The sequence below is a fragment of the Ambystoma mexicanum genome, chromosome 6p (assembly GCF_040938575.1).
Source record: "Ambystoma mexicanum isolate Mex_15411 chromosome 6p, UKY_AmexF1_1, whole genome shotgun sequence".
NCBI lineage: Eukaryota > Metazoa > Chordata > Amphibia > Caudata > Ambystomatidae > Ambystoma > Ambystoma mexicanum.
Window position 1 is genome coordinate 387,089,508 of NC_090935.1, and position 17,742 is coordinate 387,107,249.

The 17,742-nt window shown below is 44.1% G+C and overlaps 1 protein-coding gene across 12 annotated transcripts in view; it reads right to left on the minus strand.

Annotated features, from left to right (window-relative positions):
- DAB2 (DAB adaptor protein 2) overlaps nucleotides 1–17,742 on the minus strand; it is a 408,449-nt gene that overhangs the window by 62,473 nt on the left and 328,234 nt on the right. For 8 of the 12 annotated variants that reach the window (XM_069627176.1, XM_069627172.1, XM_069627174.1 and 5 more), the window contains exon 10: nucleotides 11,461–12,147. The exons of the other annotated variants lie outside the window; for them this stretch is intronic. In XM_069627176.1, the coding sequence (XP_069483277.1) occupies nucleotides 11,461–12,147 (687 nt within the window). The remainder of the gene's footprint in view (nucleotides 1–11,460; nucleotides 12,148–17,742) is intronic. 12 annotated transcript variants of the gene reach the window in all.

Consider the following 17,742-nt stretch of genomic DNA (forward strand, 5'->3'; position numbering starts at 1 on the left):
AGGGCTCTAACCTCTCTCCCTGGCTTTTCAACCACTACCTGGCAACTCTTGCCCACTGCATCACTACTTTCTGCTCCAATTTGTTATGCGGATGACACCCAGCTCTCTTTCAGGCTCCCATCAGCCACCTCTGCTCCTTATCTCATACCAGAGTGTCTAGCCGCAATTCGGGAATGGTGTTCCGTCAATTATCTCTGCCTTGATGCCAGGAAGACTGAGACCCTCCTCAATGGGACACCTGCTCCCTCCTTTCCTCTCTCTCTCTGGCCGCCTATGCTGGGCCCTCTTCCTTCCCCTTCCTGTGAGGCTAAGAACATTGGTGTCATCTTCGACTCCACCATCTCCTTTTCTCCTCACATCTCAGAGGCATACTTCAATTTCTCACTTTCCCCCAGAAGCTCACTGTCTCCAAAGCCCTGGTCCTCTCTAGACAGGACTACTGCAATCTGCCTGTCTCTACTCTTCGACCTTTACAACTTATCCAGAACAGAACTACAAGACTTGTCCTTGGCCTCAGGCCCAGGGATCATATCTCTCCAGCTCTGAAATCTCTTCACTGGCTCCCTGTGGCTGCAAGGATCAAGTTCAAGACCCTTTGCATCGTCCACAAGGCTTTCTGAGGCCTGGGACAGCATTACCTCCAACTTTCTTTTCCTACACATCTTCCTTCTCGAGCTCTCTGCTCTTCCAACTCCAACTTTCTGAGGGTCAGACGCTTCTCCAAGTAGAGAGTTGGGGGCAGATCTCTCTCCTCGGCTGGGTCCCCCCCCCCGGAACAGCCTCCAACCCTCTCTCAAACTTGAGCAGAACCACATATGGTTCTGGAAGCAACTTAAGACATTCCTTTTCGATTCCGCATTGTCTCTTCCCCTCCCCTGCTGATGTCACTGACTGTTCCGCACAATGGCCACCTGGCTACCCCCTGAACTCGGACCCAGGCTCCTGATGTCCAGTTGCCCTTGCACAGCGTCCGGTCTTCCCCAGCACTTAATGGTCTGTATCTGTGACCCTACAGTCCCTTCTCTCTGCACTTATGAGCCACCCTCTGTCTGCACTTATTGAGTTACCTGCACTTCTGACCTCCCTTCCTCCCCTGGCACTTCACTCCTACTTCTTCCCCACACTTGCACAATGTGAATGACACAACACCTAGTAGGATCATTGTTGTGTCCTCCCTTTGTTTCCCCCTTCTTGTCCTGTCGTGCCTAGAAACACTTGTGTACAGGCGCGTTAAAAATGTCATATATCATATCATAAAACCACCATAACAAAAACATCTACCGGGCAAAGCCCTGAACTAAACAAAGCTCACTGACTTATTTAAGAAGACAACCCTCAACCCTATCTACATAGATATGCAGTCCTCCAAGGCAGATCCAGTCAATTGCAAGCAGGAGCTCAGGAAGAATGTTAGAAGCTGACAGAGAGGACGACTTGCTTTGTAAGACGAGGGAACAGGTATTTCCCTGATGCCCATCCTCTCTCTGCAACCATTTACCAATGCAGATAAGACTGGCTCCCTCCATCCTACACTTGAGGAAAGAGTTGAAGGTCATACTCTATTAAAGAACATCTCACCAATTGATAGCTCCACTAACCCTGATTCTCCACATATCCATCCCAGCTCCTCTGCTATCACCCTCACCCTTACTTCTATCCGGCTGGGTGCATCCCCTATGTTCAGTGCTTCGTCGCTCCCCAGTTAGTTTTGCACTCTATAAATCCCATAAAAACATACATTCCATGGAGAGTCCTAAAGCGAGCATTCCTGCTGGGAATTAATGTGGTACTACTTCTTTTATAACTGACAGGTCTCCAAAAAGGAGACATAATGACACTAAGAGCTGCAATATAGTGTACACTAATAATTTCAGGCTCCATTTTATCCAGTGTCCCCAAAACAATCAGCAAGGAACGCAACAGCAGGAAAAAGTATAACAAATGTATTTCCAGAAATGAAGCCAACTGTGGCTGAATTCCAAGACCCACTGAGAAGGGAAATCAACACAGTGGAGGGTAACCCAGGAAATTCAAACTGTTGATGTGCAGAAGGAAAAATAAGGGTGTGGGCCACAAGGAGGTACGACAGTCAAGGAAAATGTCTGTTATCTAAATAAATAAGTTATGAAGTCACAGATCCTTCGACATGGAATCCAGATGGAAGTAATACACGAGCAGGAGCCAAATGTTTCAGGACAGTTGTACTCCACCAATGGCAATTGGATTTCCAAAATCACAGAAGAGAGCATGCCTGAATGCCACAGCTCTATAAGCTCCAAATATATCACTAAACCACCCTAGGTTTATAGTGACAGAAAAGTGGGAGCAACCCAAGATCAAACCAGGAAATATCCTGATATTAGGTTGATAGGTTATTTATAACTCGCTTAATACCCAGAGGTTTCTAAGCACATACCGGGTATCGAACCTGTGCTGCTCCGTGTCGTCTTGCTTCCAAGGCAAGCATGTTGCCCCTGATCTATCCTCTCGAGACTATTGAGAACACAAATGCCATTAAGAATTACAAATGTGGAAAATCATCTGAGAGAGAAGAAGGGAGGACATGGACGTTTGAAGCAAGTAGTGATCTGGAAATTCCTTGTCGAAAAAGTTGACGAGAAGAGGATTGCCTTGGCCTGTGGATCTAAGTTTAGTTATAGGAACCTGATCATTTCTCACAGATTGTTCCAATTCCTACTATGTGCAGCGTGATGTTGCTATCCCCAATGCATGTCATACCTTTATGAGTCTACTAGTTGATGAAGTGAGTAACATCATGACTATGGACAATGCTACAATGGAGGGATTAAGTGGGTGTGGTGCTTAATGTCTATTTCATAGAAGAGAAAGGCACTCAATGTTTCTAAAGTCTCTAGCAAGCACATTTTTGGGGTGTTGTGTACAGTAAGGTGGCATGCATGTAAAAGTCATATCTCATATAAACATGCTAAATTGCAGAGAGCAAATTATAACCTAATTTAAAAATGTTCTGCCAAATATTAAGCCTTTTGGCTATTGTTTGCAAAGGGTTCCATAAAGGCTACTATGATAAACCAACATATAAACTATGTGGAAGAGAATCCAACTGATAGAGATCTTTCCTCACTTCCCAATCTTGAGGATAAGAAATTATACTGGCCAGTTCTGAAGGGTATTTAGCAGCATTACAGAATCCGTGGCCCTGATGATATTTAAGTGGCTGCGATAAAGCTGATACTAGCCGTACGGTGCACGATTATCTCTTGTGTCTATGAGGAGGTGATGCATAGCTCTAGGATTCTCCAGTTATTAAAGGACTCGATTACAGTGCTCCTATATAAAAAGGTGCACCATATTTGCCTCCCACATATATACATATTTAGTTATTTGATTGTGGGAGGTCAGTGTTAGATCTTTTGGGCTGAATCCTAATGTCAGCTGTTAGTCGAGCTGGATTTATGGTCACTTGAGCGCTTAATGTTTGAGCCCTCCATTTTGAAATTGGAGATAGGTCTGAAAAATAAGCTATGCTTTCTTGTTGATGAGTAGGCAAACCTTCGCTTTTGTAGATCACCAGTTGGTTTGAAAAGTAAAGGGAATTTAGCACAACAAATGTGTAGGAGACAAAGTAATGAATAAAAGACTTGCACAGCATTTTGTACTTGTTAGCTCAGAGGTGGGATTTAGAAAACAAATGATTTTTGTAGACTGCACTATTATAATCTAGTCTTTATTTCAAAAAGTGTTTGGTTAGAGTGCTACTACATATGCACAGTTTCGGGACAGTTTCTTGAAATTTAGGCTTCATCACATACGTTCAGTGCAGTGAATGCGGCTTGTTTAAAAAATCCCCAAAAGTGGCCAAAAGTGCAGTTGTGGTGAGAGAAAATTTTATTTTGTATTTCATACGGCCTAAAGAGTTGGAATTTAAAAGAAACCCATTTTTAAAACTTCTTTGGATCAAGACATGTTTGCCATTAGGAAAGAGATGGCAAACGGCCCCCTAAAGATAGTCTCATTGGAGGGTTAGTTAAAGGTTTTGAGTCATAGAGACCTCTTCTACAATTCACTGGTGTGAGACAGGCATGGTATCAAAAAGTTATTAATAATCGGGATGGTACAATTCCTAACTAACCCTATGCTATAGTGAGATTTTCCCTACTTAAAGAAATCTAAGGAAAGTCTATGTCCACAAGTCCAAATAAAAAGTCTATGGGTCTCATTAGGAGTTTGCCAGTCTGGAAACAAAGGTGGCGGTAGGCTCACCGGCACCCTTGTGTCCGGATCGGGAAACTCTGACTCTGCCTGCCGTGCCCGCGGTGCTGGTCAGGTCTGATCCTGTCGGGCGCAGCGGCCTGTCGGCAGACCGGTCACAGAAGCACTGCCACCATTAACAACGGTGCCGTTGCTTCCGTGTCCCCACTCCCATAGAGTCCTGTGGTGACGCTATGGGAATGGGGACTTATATCTTACCGGTGCCTGACTTGCCGGGCTGCCAGAGTTGTAATCCCCTGGTGGCACCAGGAAGTCAGGCCCCCGTAAAATAATATGGGCCCACCTGCAACCTGCCGGTAGCCCCGACAGGGTTACCACCAGATCAGTATGGAAGCCCTATGTGTGTCAAAAGCTATGCTTGTCCTCACAACTGCAACAGAATCTAGTGGGGAAATATTCTCAACCAAAGATAAGTGGTAAATTTCAATACACTTTCAATGTAACTTAGTTTCAAGGAGGCTTGATCACTTTCTGGAGATACGTTTTGTAGGTTTTCTGACATCACAGTTTGCATCAAAAGAAGGTCTAGGGCTTCCCTTTCCCAAGTACAAATGTAGTCACGTTCACACAACAGTGCGATTTTGTGACTCCCTGCCCCAAGATAAACACTGTCCAGTACTTTAGTTCTCAGGGTTCTCTTCACCAAAATGTATAATGAACAGTTGACTTGATTCCATTATTCACAAGCGAATGCTTTGTCTGTTTAATCCGTCCTTTGGATAGCTTCACCAAGGACTGATAGCTCTTTGTTGCTTTTCCAATATTTAGTGGTTTCTGGTCAAGGCGCAGTTATCAGACCCCACGGTCCACCCATTACAGGTCACGCAACCATATGCTTTGCCTGTGATTTGATTCTTAATGTTGATATTGTCAGTATTAAGAAACTTCCTGGTCTCGGCGCAGTTATCAGACCACACGGTCCACCCATTATAGGTCACACAACCATATGTTTCCCCAAAGCCATTGTTCAGTAATTTAACATTTACTAGGTTTCACTCAAACAATGACTTTCCTGCGGCTCCGGATTCAGGAAATATAATGTTGTGTTACATTCTTCAGGATAGTTCCTTTCATTCTGTTCAGCCTTCACAAAATGGAACTTTAAGTTGTGCAAGTTTGAAGGGCACCTTTTATGCAGTTCAATATTCAATAAGTGTAGTTGGCACTTGTGTGAGCTTAAGCAGCTCCTTTCATGAATTTGGGCATTCAACAAATGCAGTTTTTCACTTATGCGGGTGAAAGTAACAGCTTTCATGCAGTTCGGTATTAAATAGGTGTCGTTTTAACTTGTACTGGCTTAAGCAGTACTTTTCATAAAGTTCGGTATTCAACAGATATAGTTTTAACTACTTTCATTATGCATTTCACAGTCGCTCAGAGCACTCTGGCTTTCCTAGTGTCTCCTGACATTTACCGGGTCTCTGTGGCTCGATTCGGCTGTTCCTCCTCGAGCGGGATAACCAAGTTGTCAGTTTGCTGGGTTCTCCCTCCAGCATACGCCGGCCTTTGTGCTTGGCTCCGCCTCTGCTCCCTGGCAGCATCTACTGTATGCCTTCCCTCACAGGGGCTCCCAGTTCTGCACAGTCCCTTCGGCAAGACTCTTAGGAACTTCATTGGCATGTTGGCTTCTCACTACTCAGCACAGCAACTTGGTTTTTCCTTCCTTATGCAACTGTACCTCCACTAACACCATCGTACAGATGCTTCTGACTTCCACCTTTTATATGTTCCCCTATCACTAATAAGCTGCAGGTGAAATGAAGTAGCCTCAATTGCCTGACATTCCTTGATCATATTAATGCGACATGCCTGATCTTCACAGCCATATGCCTTCAGGTCACCCGTCTTCATCCCAGTACTGGAGTGGTGTTTTAAATAGGAAATCTGCACTACTCCTAGTTGCTTCTTAGTCTTCTCAGTACTTAAGGGAAAGCTATAATAGATAAGATCGGCAATAGCCCATAAAGGCTAAGGGAGGGGAGGCTAGATCCTTATCAGGAAAGGGGGATACCATGTCTCGCCTTTGGGTACCCTCTCTCCAGTCCCCAAGGACCCTCTACCCAGATGATCCTCCCTTGCTTATCCACCCTCAGGGTTGGGATCCAAAAGTGATGGCACTTCCCTGGCCACCTGAACAGAAGATCCATGGGGAGTAGAAGTCAGAGCACCTTCAGGTTCTCACACTTGGCATATGTGATGAAAAGGCACACTTTTGGTTAATTAATTATGAAATATTGGATTGAAAGAATTGTACTTTCAATTACATAATAACATGATTTCATTTTGAATCACATTGCTTATATCTTTAAGACTATAACATGATTTGCTAATATAAACATTCTAAACCTACGTATAGTACCTGGGATGTCCTTAGATACCAACAGACCTCTAGTTTCCCATTTCACCATCCGTTTTCCATTTTTCCAAGATCTCTACTAGCTCTTTCTATCCCTTCTCAAACATTTGGTGTTGAATCCGCTCTCTGAAGATGATATTCATTGCATAGGAGGCATCCTTCCACCTAATTACTTATGCATCAGTCTTTACTTTTTGTTTGTACTTATGATGGATACTTGCTTTAACACATCAAAATTCATTTAAACGATTGGGCCATGCTCCTGTTTTCTCATTTTCATCGGTGGGTTTACTCCGCCACAAAAGCAAATCATATAAACTGTACTGGAGATAAACAATTTCAATGTACATTTAGGCCCCACGGTAAGCGATGTGGTGGAAACAGTGCTTCTGCCTGGTCTCTGCAATGCCGCCAGACTGTCATGCAGAATCACTGCCTGAAGAGGTGTTTGTACCACAAACCGTGGCCTTCAAGCAGTCATCAATATAACATTAGCACTTTCTCGTATGGATTACATGCACTGCCAGGTGGTTGCTGACTTTGCTGGGGGTAGCTTTGAATCCGCCATCCCTTACACCTTCATTAAACAAAGAGGGGTAAACAGTTGGTTTAGTATTTGGCAGAGGAAGCTGGAGTGCAGCGTGTTAGGTAAGATTTTCATAATTATGATAAATCTTCCTGACCTGTGTCAACCACATACCTTTTTTTCTTGGACTTGGTCATTATTTTCCCTAGGTGAAGGGGAATCTTTTTCCCTTCTGACCTAGTCTTTTACCCTTTTTATGGGTGACATTTGTATGCCTCTCCACAGTGTGATCGGGGTTATAGTTTCCTATAACTTTTGGGCTTAGGCTGGTTTGCCCCTTTGTGCGTCCCTGTTAATTTCCCTTTAATGTACTTGGATGAACTGCAGTTAAAGAGGGGTTTTCATCCCCTTTATATTTTATGTAGTGAACCAGCACACCTCACCTTATATGGAGTGCTGGGGGGAAACAATGTATCCTCTTTGTCACTTACCTGTAACATTTTTGTTACAATTGCAAGTTTATCTGAATGGATGGTGGCAGTGGTTTTACCTTAGTGACTTTTTTGTCTTGTTACTCGCAGGCTGTTAAATCAGTCTCTGGAATGCGCAGCACGGCCACCATTCTGCTTGAATGGTGGGCTCCTTCTTTTTTGCCATTCCTTATTTGATTGTTGTTTCTGAAGTCTTCCCCTGCCAATCTAGCTGCGAACAACCTCAGTGGAAGTTTTATCTTCGTGGAAATACTTTGTACAAAGAGCTGCAGAGCCTTGGACACCTCCCTCACTTCCTGCCCTCTCAGATACTGTGGAGCCTAACTCCACAGTATCTGAGAGGGCAGGAAGTGAGGGAGGTGTCCAAGGCTCTGCAGCTCTTTGTCTTTCACCTTGCCTGAAAGGAACCAAGTCCCACACTCCATGAAGAAACCTTTGCTGGACGCCTCCTCTGATGACTGCTGCTGCAAGTTCCATCCAATTCTTTGTCTACAGACCAAGAATCCAGGGACCAGGTCCTGTGCTGCTGGATCCTAAAGGCATTCACTTTTTTTCCTAAGGTCCCCTGTGGGCTTGAATAATACTTACCTTAAGTCTGGTGTGCATGCTCTGAGGCTACGTGGGTGATTCGTTTAGTTGGGAGTTTGCCCAAACCACTTGCCAAGGCCTAATTCTGGAATGCATATAGAGAGCCTTATCTGAACTCTCTGAACAATTTTAACTAACTCTGAAGCTAATACTTAATTGTTAAAGAAGATATCCTCTGGAACTCTGACTTTCCTGCAACTCAACCCTATCCTGGCTTGCCTACAGCTGGCCCCTAGACCACTATGGCCCCTCTTTTGCCTCTGAGAAAACTCATGCTATAAACTATTGAAAGACTTTGATGACTCAAACATCAGCACCGCTAGAATGCAGATACCCAAGTCCATTGGTCTCGCTGCACATATTCTACTGACCTCACACAACCACTGCATCACACCTAGCACTAGGATGCAGCTACACACAACCTATTGCACTGGCTGCACACATACAGAGTGCACCCAAGCACGTTTTTCTACATTACTCTCTCCACAGCCCTGACTGCGATCCATGAGGGTGTTAAATCCAAAGCCCTTTGGAATCATACCAGTGGTAAAAGGTGCTATTCAAATGCCCAAAAACATAACATAATAGTACTTATCAGTTAGTGTTGTAATTGTAACACTTGCTAGTGCAACCCACTACTAGTTATACAGTGGAACTGTCATTACTGTCATTTTCCTGTAACAATTGTGGGTGCGAGCCACTACTATTTAAGTATTCACATGTAAAAGTATACACATTGCTTTACTAACTTTAAATGGTGTTTTCCCCATTCTGAAAAGTAATAGGTATTGGTGATGCTTTATTACTCTTAACTGAATGATTGTAAAAGCTTACCAATAGGGTTTACCTACCTTGAAATACATTGAGTCTTTCTGAACTTGTACCAGTGGGTTGGGCTTTCCCTGATATGATTTATACAAATCTAAAACAGTATTTGAGTTCATGCTGGTAGCCCCTCTTAAAAGTATACATGTCTTACTTACCTTGAATAGCTGCTGCTCTTCTAAACTTATAACACTGGGTTGTGCTTCCCTGCATTGTTTTGGTGCTATTCTAAAAAAGTTTTCATAAAGTTCTTACTTATTTTAAAAACTGTATTATACACTTCTTAAAAGTATACTGAGTACAATTAGCTATTAGGTAGCGGATAGTTATGTACCAATAGGTCAATTACTTACCTTGAATTGCATAGTGTGTTTCTTAAAGTGTTATTGGGTTTTGCTTTCCCTGAATTGCTTAGTGCATTCTAAAATTGTTATTGAGTGTTCATACTTATTGAGTAGCTTAGGGCCCCTGCGGAAAGTATACGAGTTGCTTTACTAGCTCTGAACTGTGTTGTACAAAGAAATATCTGTTACATGGTGTATACTTGTAAGTGGGTTGGTTTATTATGTGATGTCTATAACTGAGTGTCACTGCATGACTGACCAGGTCAACTACCCTTGAATTACTGATTGTATTCTAAAAGTATATACTACCTGGTTTTACACCCCAAGAATAGGTGACTGCCATCCATAATGTGTTGTAGGTTTGACACACCTTGACTGTTGATTGTGCTCTAAATAAGGTTATACTTAGGTTTGTGAATCATAAATATTGAGTTGGATTTTACAATTGTGTTTATATAATATCTTATAGTACTTACCCAAGTTTTATCTTGGCCTACTTATATTTAAATATAACCCTTTATTTTTACAATACATAGTGTTTCAGTGTTTCTTTGAAGCATATGTATGCTACAAATTCCTTGTACCAAGCTACAGCCCTCTCTCCCTCCTAAAATAAGCCTGCCTGCTCTGTCCATGCTACCAACATTCTGAGGTGGTACAGCCTTATACTAAAACCGGAGCTTATGTACTGTCTCAGATGTATGATTTTATGAAGCCCTTAGTTGGACTTTAGAAAAGCAGTCCTAACACAGCGGTAGCTAGCTACCAGTTCCTTATCTCATGATGGCAGGCTGAAACCATTTGAAGCATCCTTTTTTGTCAGTTGTCTTGCTGACTCAGCTCACTTCATCCAACATAGCACAGGACAGCAACAGCATTACAAATAAAAAACCAACTATCTTCATGTCAAGCTGCTGTAATGGTGGGAATTCACAACATTTTAATAATGAGGCAAAAACGATGTTCCACAAGGGCTGTCTCACATACTAACTGCCCACTGTACTGGTATTGGCCAGAGTGCAGCGCGGGTCTTACCGGGGGCTGTGGGCTACTATTGGCAGGGGACAGTCTGCCTGGAATGCATTGTCAACATGAGCACCCCAGTGACTTTATCCGGGGTGCAAATTGTGATTTTGTTTTTTTAAATAAAAAAAACTACAAAACAAAATGGTTGGTAATAGCAGCAGGAAAAGGATGGAAATCCTAAAAAAATCGATCATGATAAGACGTGGTTGGGAAGCGGTGCACAACACTGGAGGTCAGTTGAGTGGGTGAAGTGTTTGATGTGGGGGAAGGCACAGGGAGAGAAGCAGGGAGAATGCAGGGTCTAGAACAATGGTGGAGAAAGATGTTGTCTCAGGGGAGTTACAATCCATCAGATTGAGCAGAACGCAACACCTATTCCTCCATTCTGGCTGACAAAATCACAGACGCAATTTCCAGTGATGGTTCTGCGCACTTGATTGGAGGGACTCGCCCTAGTTTTGTTGTGCAGGATGTGGCAGGCGCAATCCTCCTGTACCCGGTCCCATGTGAAATCTGTTCCAAAGATGTTCCCTAAGTATAGTTAATCTTTGCAATCAAGCAGATTCTGTCTAACTATTATCAGACAAACTTGGCAAACACAACAACAAAATTACAACTTTAAAGAACAACCACACATCCTCATCTTGAAATGTTTGCCTTGCACATCATCTCGTAGAGAGTCTTACTGAACATATTGTGGCAACACGGTGCCTGCAGTGTACAGGAGCCTAGGCTAGGGTTCAAATACTTACCACATTTACAGGACTATGGCAGCATGAAGAGAACAGAGAAGGCTGGATTAGTGTTAGTCATAAATGGCAAGCAGCATGCACATGCAAGCAGAAGGGCGCATTCAGAGTGGAAAGGGATGCATGAGGTGAAAATCACACTTGCAATAAGATGACCTTGAACCAAGAGACAGGAGGACATTAGTTCTCGGTTCCCCTACATTCCCCGGGGAGAACTACGGATAGAGGAGGGGGAGAGACACCCGTCACCTAATAGGCCTTTAATGCGCATGCATTGGTATACAACACTTAAACATATCACCTTGGCACTTCGCCTGCCTCTTCCTGGCTTGGAGCTCTGTGGCGGAGGGCTAATGGCAATGGGGTCACAGGAGAGGGGCTGGGCAGGGTCGGCCATGGGGCTGGGATTGCCATTGGTGTCCGGTTTCACGCCATTCTGCACGGGCAGTCCTTTGCCTGAGGCTTCCACAAATGGGTTTTGAGTGGCTTTCGTCACAAAACCATTCTGCTCTTTCTGCGGCACCCCGTTCTCTGTCCTTGCTGCTGTCGGGGTTACATTGCTCACAAAAGGCCACTGGCCTGCCTTGGGGTCCTGTTTGACAACTCTGTTCGAAATCTGTTCAAACTGTTGACCAAAATAGTCAATATCTCCATTCAGGGCGCCATTGCTCACGGAGCCATTTAAAGATCTATTCAAGTTGTCTTTGTTCTGATTGGTTGATTTGAAAGAATCAAGTGAAGAAGAGTATGGCGATTGGTCAGGTGCTGTGAAAGGATCATCGCTAAAAGGATCAGGGTTGGGAGTAGGAAAGAAGTTGAGATTGGTAGAAAAAGGGTTTTCAGGGGAGAAAGGTGACTGCGGCTTTGGCCGTGGAAGAGAAGAACAAGCGGTGGCGGGTCCATTCTGCAAGAAAGGATTTCCTTTTACACAGTTCTGATTGCTGTCGATTTCAGTGTTAAGATCCACTAAGAGGATATCGTTACTTTCCTATTCATTTGGAAAGAAAATGACAAATCATTAGTTGTTGAACGAGGCGCAGACACAATACTTAGGACAGTAGAATGAGCGGGGGTGCTGCTTCTCTCATTACTCGCTAATGACCCGGATGCAATCAGGGCATGGAACGTTGACCCAAACAATTGTTAAATTCTTTCTGGGTGTACCGAACGATCAACAATTAATGTAAATGTTTCTCAGGTGTGTTAATTGTGGTTATTCTGGAAACACAACTGGACTTTACTGCAAGTGAAAAATGACACCTAAAAAATGACCACAATGTGTGTTTTGAGTGCTCCTCGTTTTTCAGACACAACGACTATTATTTCTGAAACATTAAATGTTTTTTAATCTCAGCATAACACATGCAACAATGAACAGGCAGAATGACAGGAGTGATCACGTAACCAGGAGCCGCCATGTCCTCTGGACTCCGTGCTTCCAGTCCTGGGTTTCCTTTACACAGCACTGTACCCTGTTTGATTAGCCCAAATCAATCAATTGAGATGACCCATGATGCTCAGAGCCTCTATGGACACTGCCCCATGTCAAGGGACCTGCTTAAAGAACATTTCACCCGCATGGACTTTGAAGTCTTCATCCAGAGCCATCTGAGAGGCTGCTCTTCCTCCCTACAGGCAGCAGGGAAGTGGGACTCTCACCCCTACCACTCTGCAGGAATGGACCCTTGTGCTCTCTCTAGGAAGCACTTAGGTGTGAGAGTTGTCTTGCATTCCATTTCGTGCATTGCTAATTGGCCACCTAATTGGTGACCACATAACAGGACCACGACTCCCAGAATGCACTGATTTGTAAATTGAATGCCCAGGACTGGAAGTGTTAGGTCTCAGTGACAAGCAGCCGTTTTCTCAACATAATAACAAAGTCTATAAGATTTCTGATGCTCTGATCCACGAAGAGAAACTAGAGACTCTTAGTTGAGTGAGAAAGGAACCGATGAAGAATATTTCCATACCCACATTTAACACTCTCAAGAGGACAACTGCTGTAAAACGAAAAGATGAGGGCCCTATAAAATGTAGTGAGAGGGCACCCAAGGAATCGACCACCTAGAAACGAAGGCGATGGCACAGCAGTGGCCACAAGTAGGTTACTGGCACTCCTTCTATAGGTTCAAGTATGCGGAGCAGACCTAGAAAGGACATGCTGAAATCATTATGGCATAGTGCCATGCTTATGCCTTTTCATAGTTGGCATTCAGCTTATCGGTGCGCTTTTTTCTCTGGAATATAGCACATGCAGTAGCTTCTTAATTAATGGCCCAAAACCAAAATGCTATTTTACTTCAGCATAAATGTAGCAAATGTTTTCTGTTCAAAATCTGTAGATTTTTGAAGATAATGCCCCACCAGCCGGAGGCAAGGGTTCAAGTGAAGTGGGGGCCGTTCCCTAAAGTGAGGGCGGTTATTCTCTATTAGTGCCCCATCCAGTGTGCGAGTGGTCATTTTTTCGATGGACAAATGTTTTGTGAGGGAAGCGCACACATACCCCACCAAAATAAACTACAAAACAAAATGGCCACCATAAAGGAGCGAATGGAATGCCATACAGAGTCCCATTTCTCTTTCCATGGCACCAGTTATGAATTCTAGTCTTATCGCCAAGAGTAGGGGCTCCACAGGGGTATTAGGCAAGGTGGTGTGGGAAAAGGGTGTGCCGGGGGAAGGGAGTGCATAGCACGGAGTGTCCCTGTGTTCTGAGCAGTCCACACAGGGACTATTTCTAAACACAGGCGATCTCCCCTTGGCAAACTTTGAAATACAAGTGTAGTCATTACGTTTGGGCGTCAGCCTAAGCATGCAGTAAATTCGGTTATTGGGTGATAATGCCCTATAATTTGACTGCACCCAGACATTACTGTAAGCTACTCCTTAAGGGCCTTTTTGTAACAAGGCACTTTCAATCATAAACAAAAAATATAACTGTCCAGGATGTATATAGTCTGTGTAGGCCTGTAATTGCTGTAACTCTCCAATATTAATTTAAAAGATTCCTGTTTTAGTCCTACTCTACGAGAACCCTCCCTGCACACGCCCTACACTTCCGTCAGACCAGATATCACACAGCCTGAATGCACCCTCCCCCCGCACCCACATCAAAAAATCATGCATCACCACCGAAACCATCAAAGGTGCACTCATCAATGCGAGATCTGTAGTCGCCCATGCCCTAGACATAGCCGACATTATTTCCTTCAATGATCTCGACTTCATAGCTATTACAGAGACCTGGCTCCACCCAGCGTCTGGCCCCTCTCTATCACTTGCTATACCCAATGACTATACCATCTACCGTGCAGACAGACAAACAGCTAAAGGTGGTGGAGTAGCCATTATTGCAAAAAGCTCCATCAACATAAGACACATACAAAACCAATCACTGCCATCAGCGGAACTACTCACCCTCAAACTATACACAACGCACACAAGCACTATCACCATCCACCTCATTTACAGACCGCCAGGCCCTATACTATCCTTTAATGACGACATAACCCTTTTACTCTCTGACAATATCAAACCTAACTCTCGACTACTCATCCTAGGAGACTTTAATCTAGGTCTCAATGATGAGAAAGATGACAAAGCTCACACTGTCGCCAACACAATTTCAGAATTAGGACTCACCCACCATATCACACAACCCACACACAACAAAGGCCGCATCCTTGACTGGATAGCTGACCTCAACTGAACACTACCATCCTTTCCAACACTCCATGCGCTTGGACTGATCACCACCTTATTACCTTCACCATCAACAAAGGCACTCAAACACCAGGGCCTTCCTCCAATGCCCCACCCACACTCACAAGAAACAACAAAAATATCACACTAGAGAAACTCCTCCCGTTACTCCAACCCATCATCGACTTCTCACCCACCATGACCAACCCTACTGAACTAGTAGAGTTATACAACACAACTATCCTTAAGGCCATAAACACCATAGCACCACTCAAGCTTCGGAAAGCCAAACCACGAGCACACCTCAATTCTTGGTTCACCCCCAAACTAAAAACACTCCGCAAATCCAAAAGACAAGCTGAATTAGCATGGAAACAGTCACCATCCACTATTAATAAGACATCTTACGCACTGGCATCAAACATCTATAAATCAGCCATCATCCAGTCTAAAAAAAACATGTACAATGAAAGAATCAGCAACGCCAAATCTAATACCAAAGAGCTCTTCAATATCCTGAGAGAACTCGAATCACCCTCCCCCACTCCAGACACTTGTAACAAAGACATCCACTGGTGCACGAGCATCCAGGAAGCACTCCTAGGCAAAATTGCCACACTACAAGCCAAAATCCTGACAAAGAAAGAAAGCCTCACCCTCACTGATAACACCACCCCCTCTACACACACCCACACCACCCCCCAAAATGATGACAATAACCTCTTTGAGTTTTCCACCATAACCATCAAAGAGGTTGAAGAAATAATCTACTCTCTTAAACCGTCCAAATGCCAAGGCGATACCTGCCCAGCCCCAGTCATTGAAGATGCAGCCAAACAACTTGCTCCCTTCATCACTTCCCTCATCAACTCATCTTTCACCTCCAACATAGTGCCCAACAACCTCAAGGACTCCTGGGTTCTTCCTTTACTTAAGAAGCCCACCCTTGACCCTAATGTCCCCACCAACTATAGACCCATTACGACCGTACCCTTCCTACTAAAAATCCTCGACAGAGCTGCCTATCTTCAGATACAGAACCACCTTGAGAAAAATAACTTACTAGGACTCAGACAATCAGGATTCCGCCCCAAACACGGCACTGAGACAGCCCTGATTGACCTCAAGATACAGATGGACAACATTAAAGACAATGGTAAACTAGCCATCCTACTCCTTCTTGACTTATCGGCCGCCTTCGACCTGGTCAACCACGACATCCTCTGCAAACATCTATCCTCAGCAGCCAAATTTTCAGATAACGCCAACGCATGGATCCATTCCTTCCTTAACAACAGATCCATGAGAGTCTACGCACCCACAGCCTCTGCCATCCCAGCCCCAGTCACTTGCGGTGTCCCCCAGGGCTCCTGCGTCTCCCCCACTCTATATAATGTGTTCACGAAACCCCTCTTTGACATATTGGACCGCTTGGGTGTCATCTACACCAACTACGCAGATGACACCCAAATACTGATCCCTTTAACAGGCGACTACTCCACCGACCTCACTGCTCTCAACAACATTTATTCCATTATCCAAGAATGGATGGCCAAGCATGGCCTATGCCTCAATGACGACAAGACCGAACTTCTTCTCCTAGGTTCCCAACCCAGACTTAATAAACTCGACAAACTCTATCAAGCATTCACTATAGACGGCAATAACATCATCGTCTCTAACAGCGTCAAAACCCTAGGAATCTACCTCGACTCCTCCCTCACACTGACAAGACAGATCAATTCCATCTCATCAGCCACTGCTTACACCTGTAAACTCATCAATGCCAGCAGACCTTACCTCTCACCATCCAACTGCATCACCTTAGCCAGAGCGCTAGTCCTTTCCAAAGTTGACTACTGCAATGCGTTATACTTGGGAACCAGTCAGAAAAACATCAACAAACTACAAGTCATACAAAACAACGCCTTGCGAGCAGCCCTGAACATACCCAAACATGAACACATTTCGGACGCCAGACGCACCTGCCATTGGCTATCCATACCACAAAGAATTGAATATAAAACCATCTCACTCACACACAAATGCCTAGCTAACCAAGCACCCAGATACCTATCCGACATTCTCAATCACCACACCCCAGCGCGCCCTACCAGATCAGCTCAAACACATTGCTTAAATATCCCAAGATTTAAGCTCCAAAAAGCAGGTGGCTCCAGCTTCCCCGTGCTTGCCTCCAAACTTTGGAATTCACTTCCACTCGAGCTGAGATCAGAACCTTCCTTTCACAGATTTAGACACAACACCAAAACTTGGCTTCTATCCAAAGAAACGTAAACTGCCTAGCCCTACCTTACTAGCATGCACCAAGACTGTAAATTTGTAAATATGTAATCGGTTTGTACATTTCTGTTGTATTATTCTTGTTGTATTCATCGCAAGCGCCTGGATGCCCTAGGGCCAGGCGGCGCTATACAAATAATAAACTAAACTAACTAAACATTGTGAGCATTGTACAGTTTCCAGCTAGACCTATAATATCACTAACCCCACCCTTATTCAGTGCTAGATGTTTAGTAAATAGACCTCTTCATGAATGCTTTGAGTCTGCAATGGTATAAACAAAACTCATAGTTAATGGTTGAAGAGTGGTGAATGACTCATTGATTTTACAAAATTGTCTCAGGGAACTTCATATGATTTTTAGTTTGGGCTATACAGTGTCCTTGCGACACCTATAAGCAAAAAGTATTGCATTAGAACGCAGATAGGGAGGAAGGGTATATTAGGAGGGACACAGAGCATGTAGGTGTTGTTTGGTTATGTGCCCACCCATTGATTGCCCATGACCATGCTAATCCCTATGGCCATTCCCGCCAGTTCTTGCACCTCCCAGCCCAAACCACCTCATCATGGG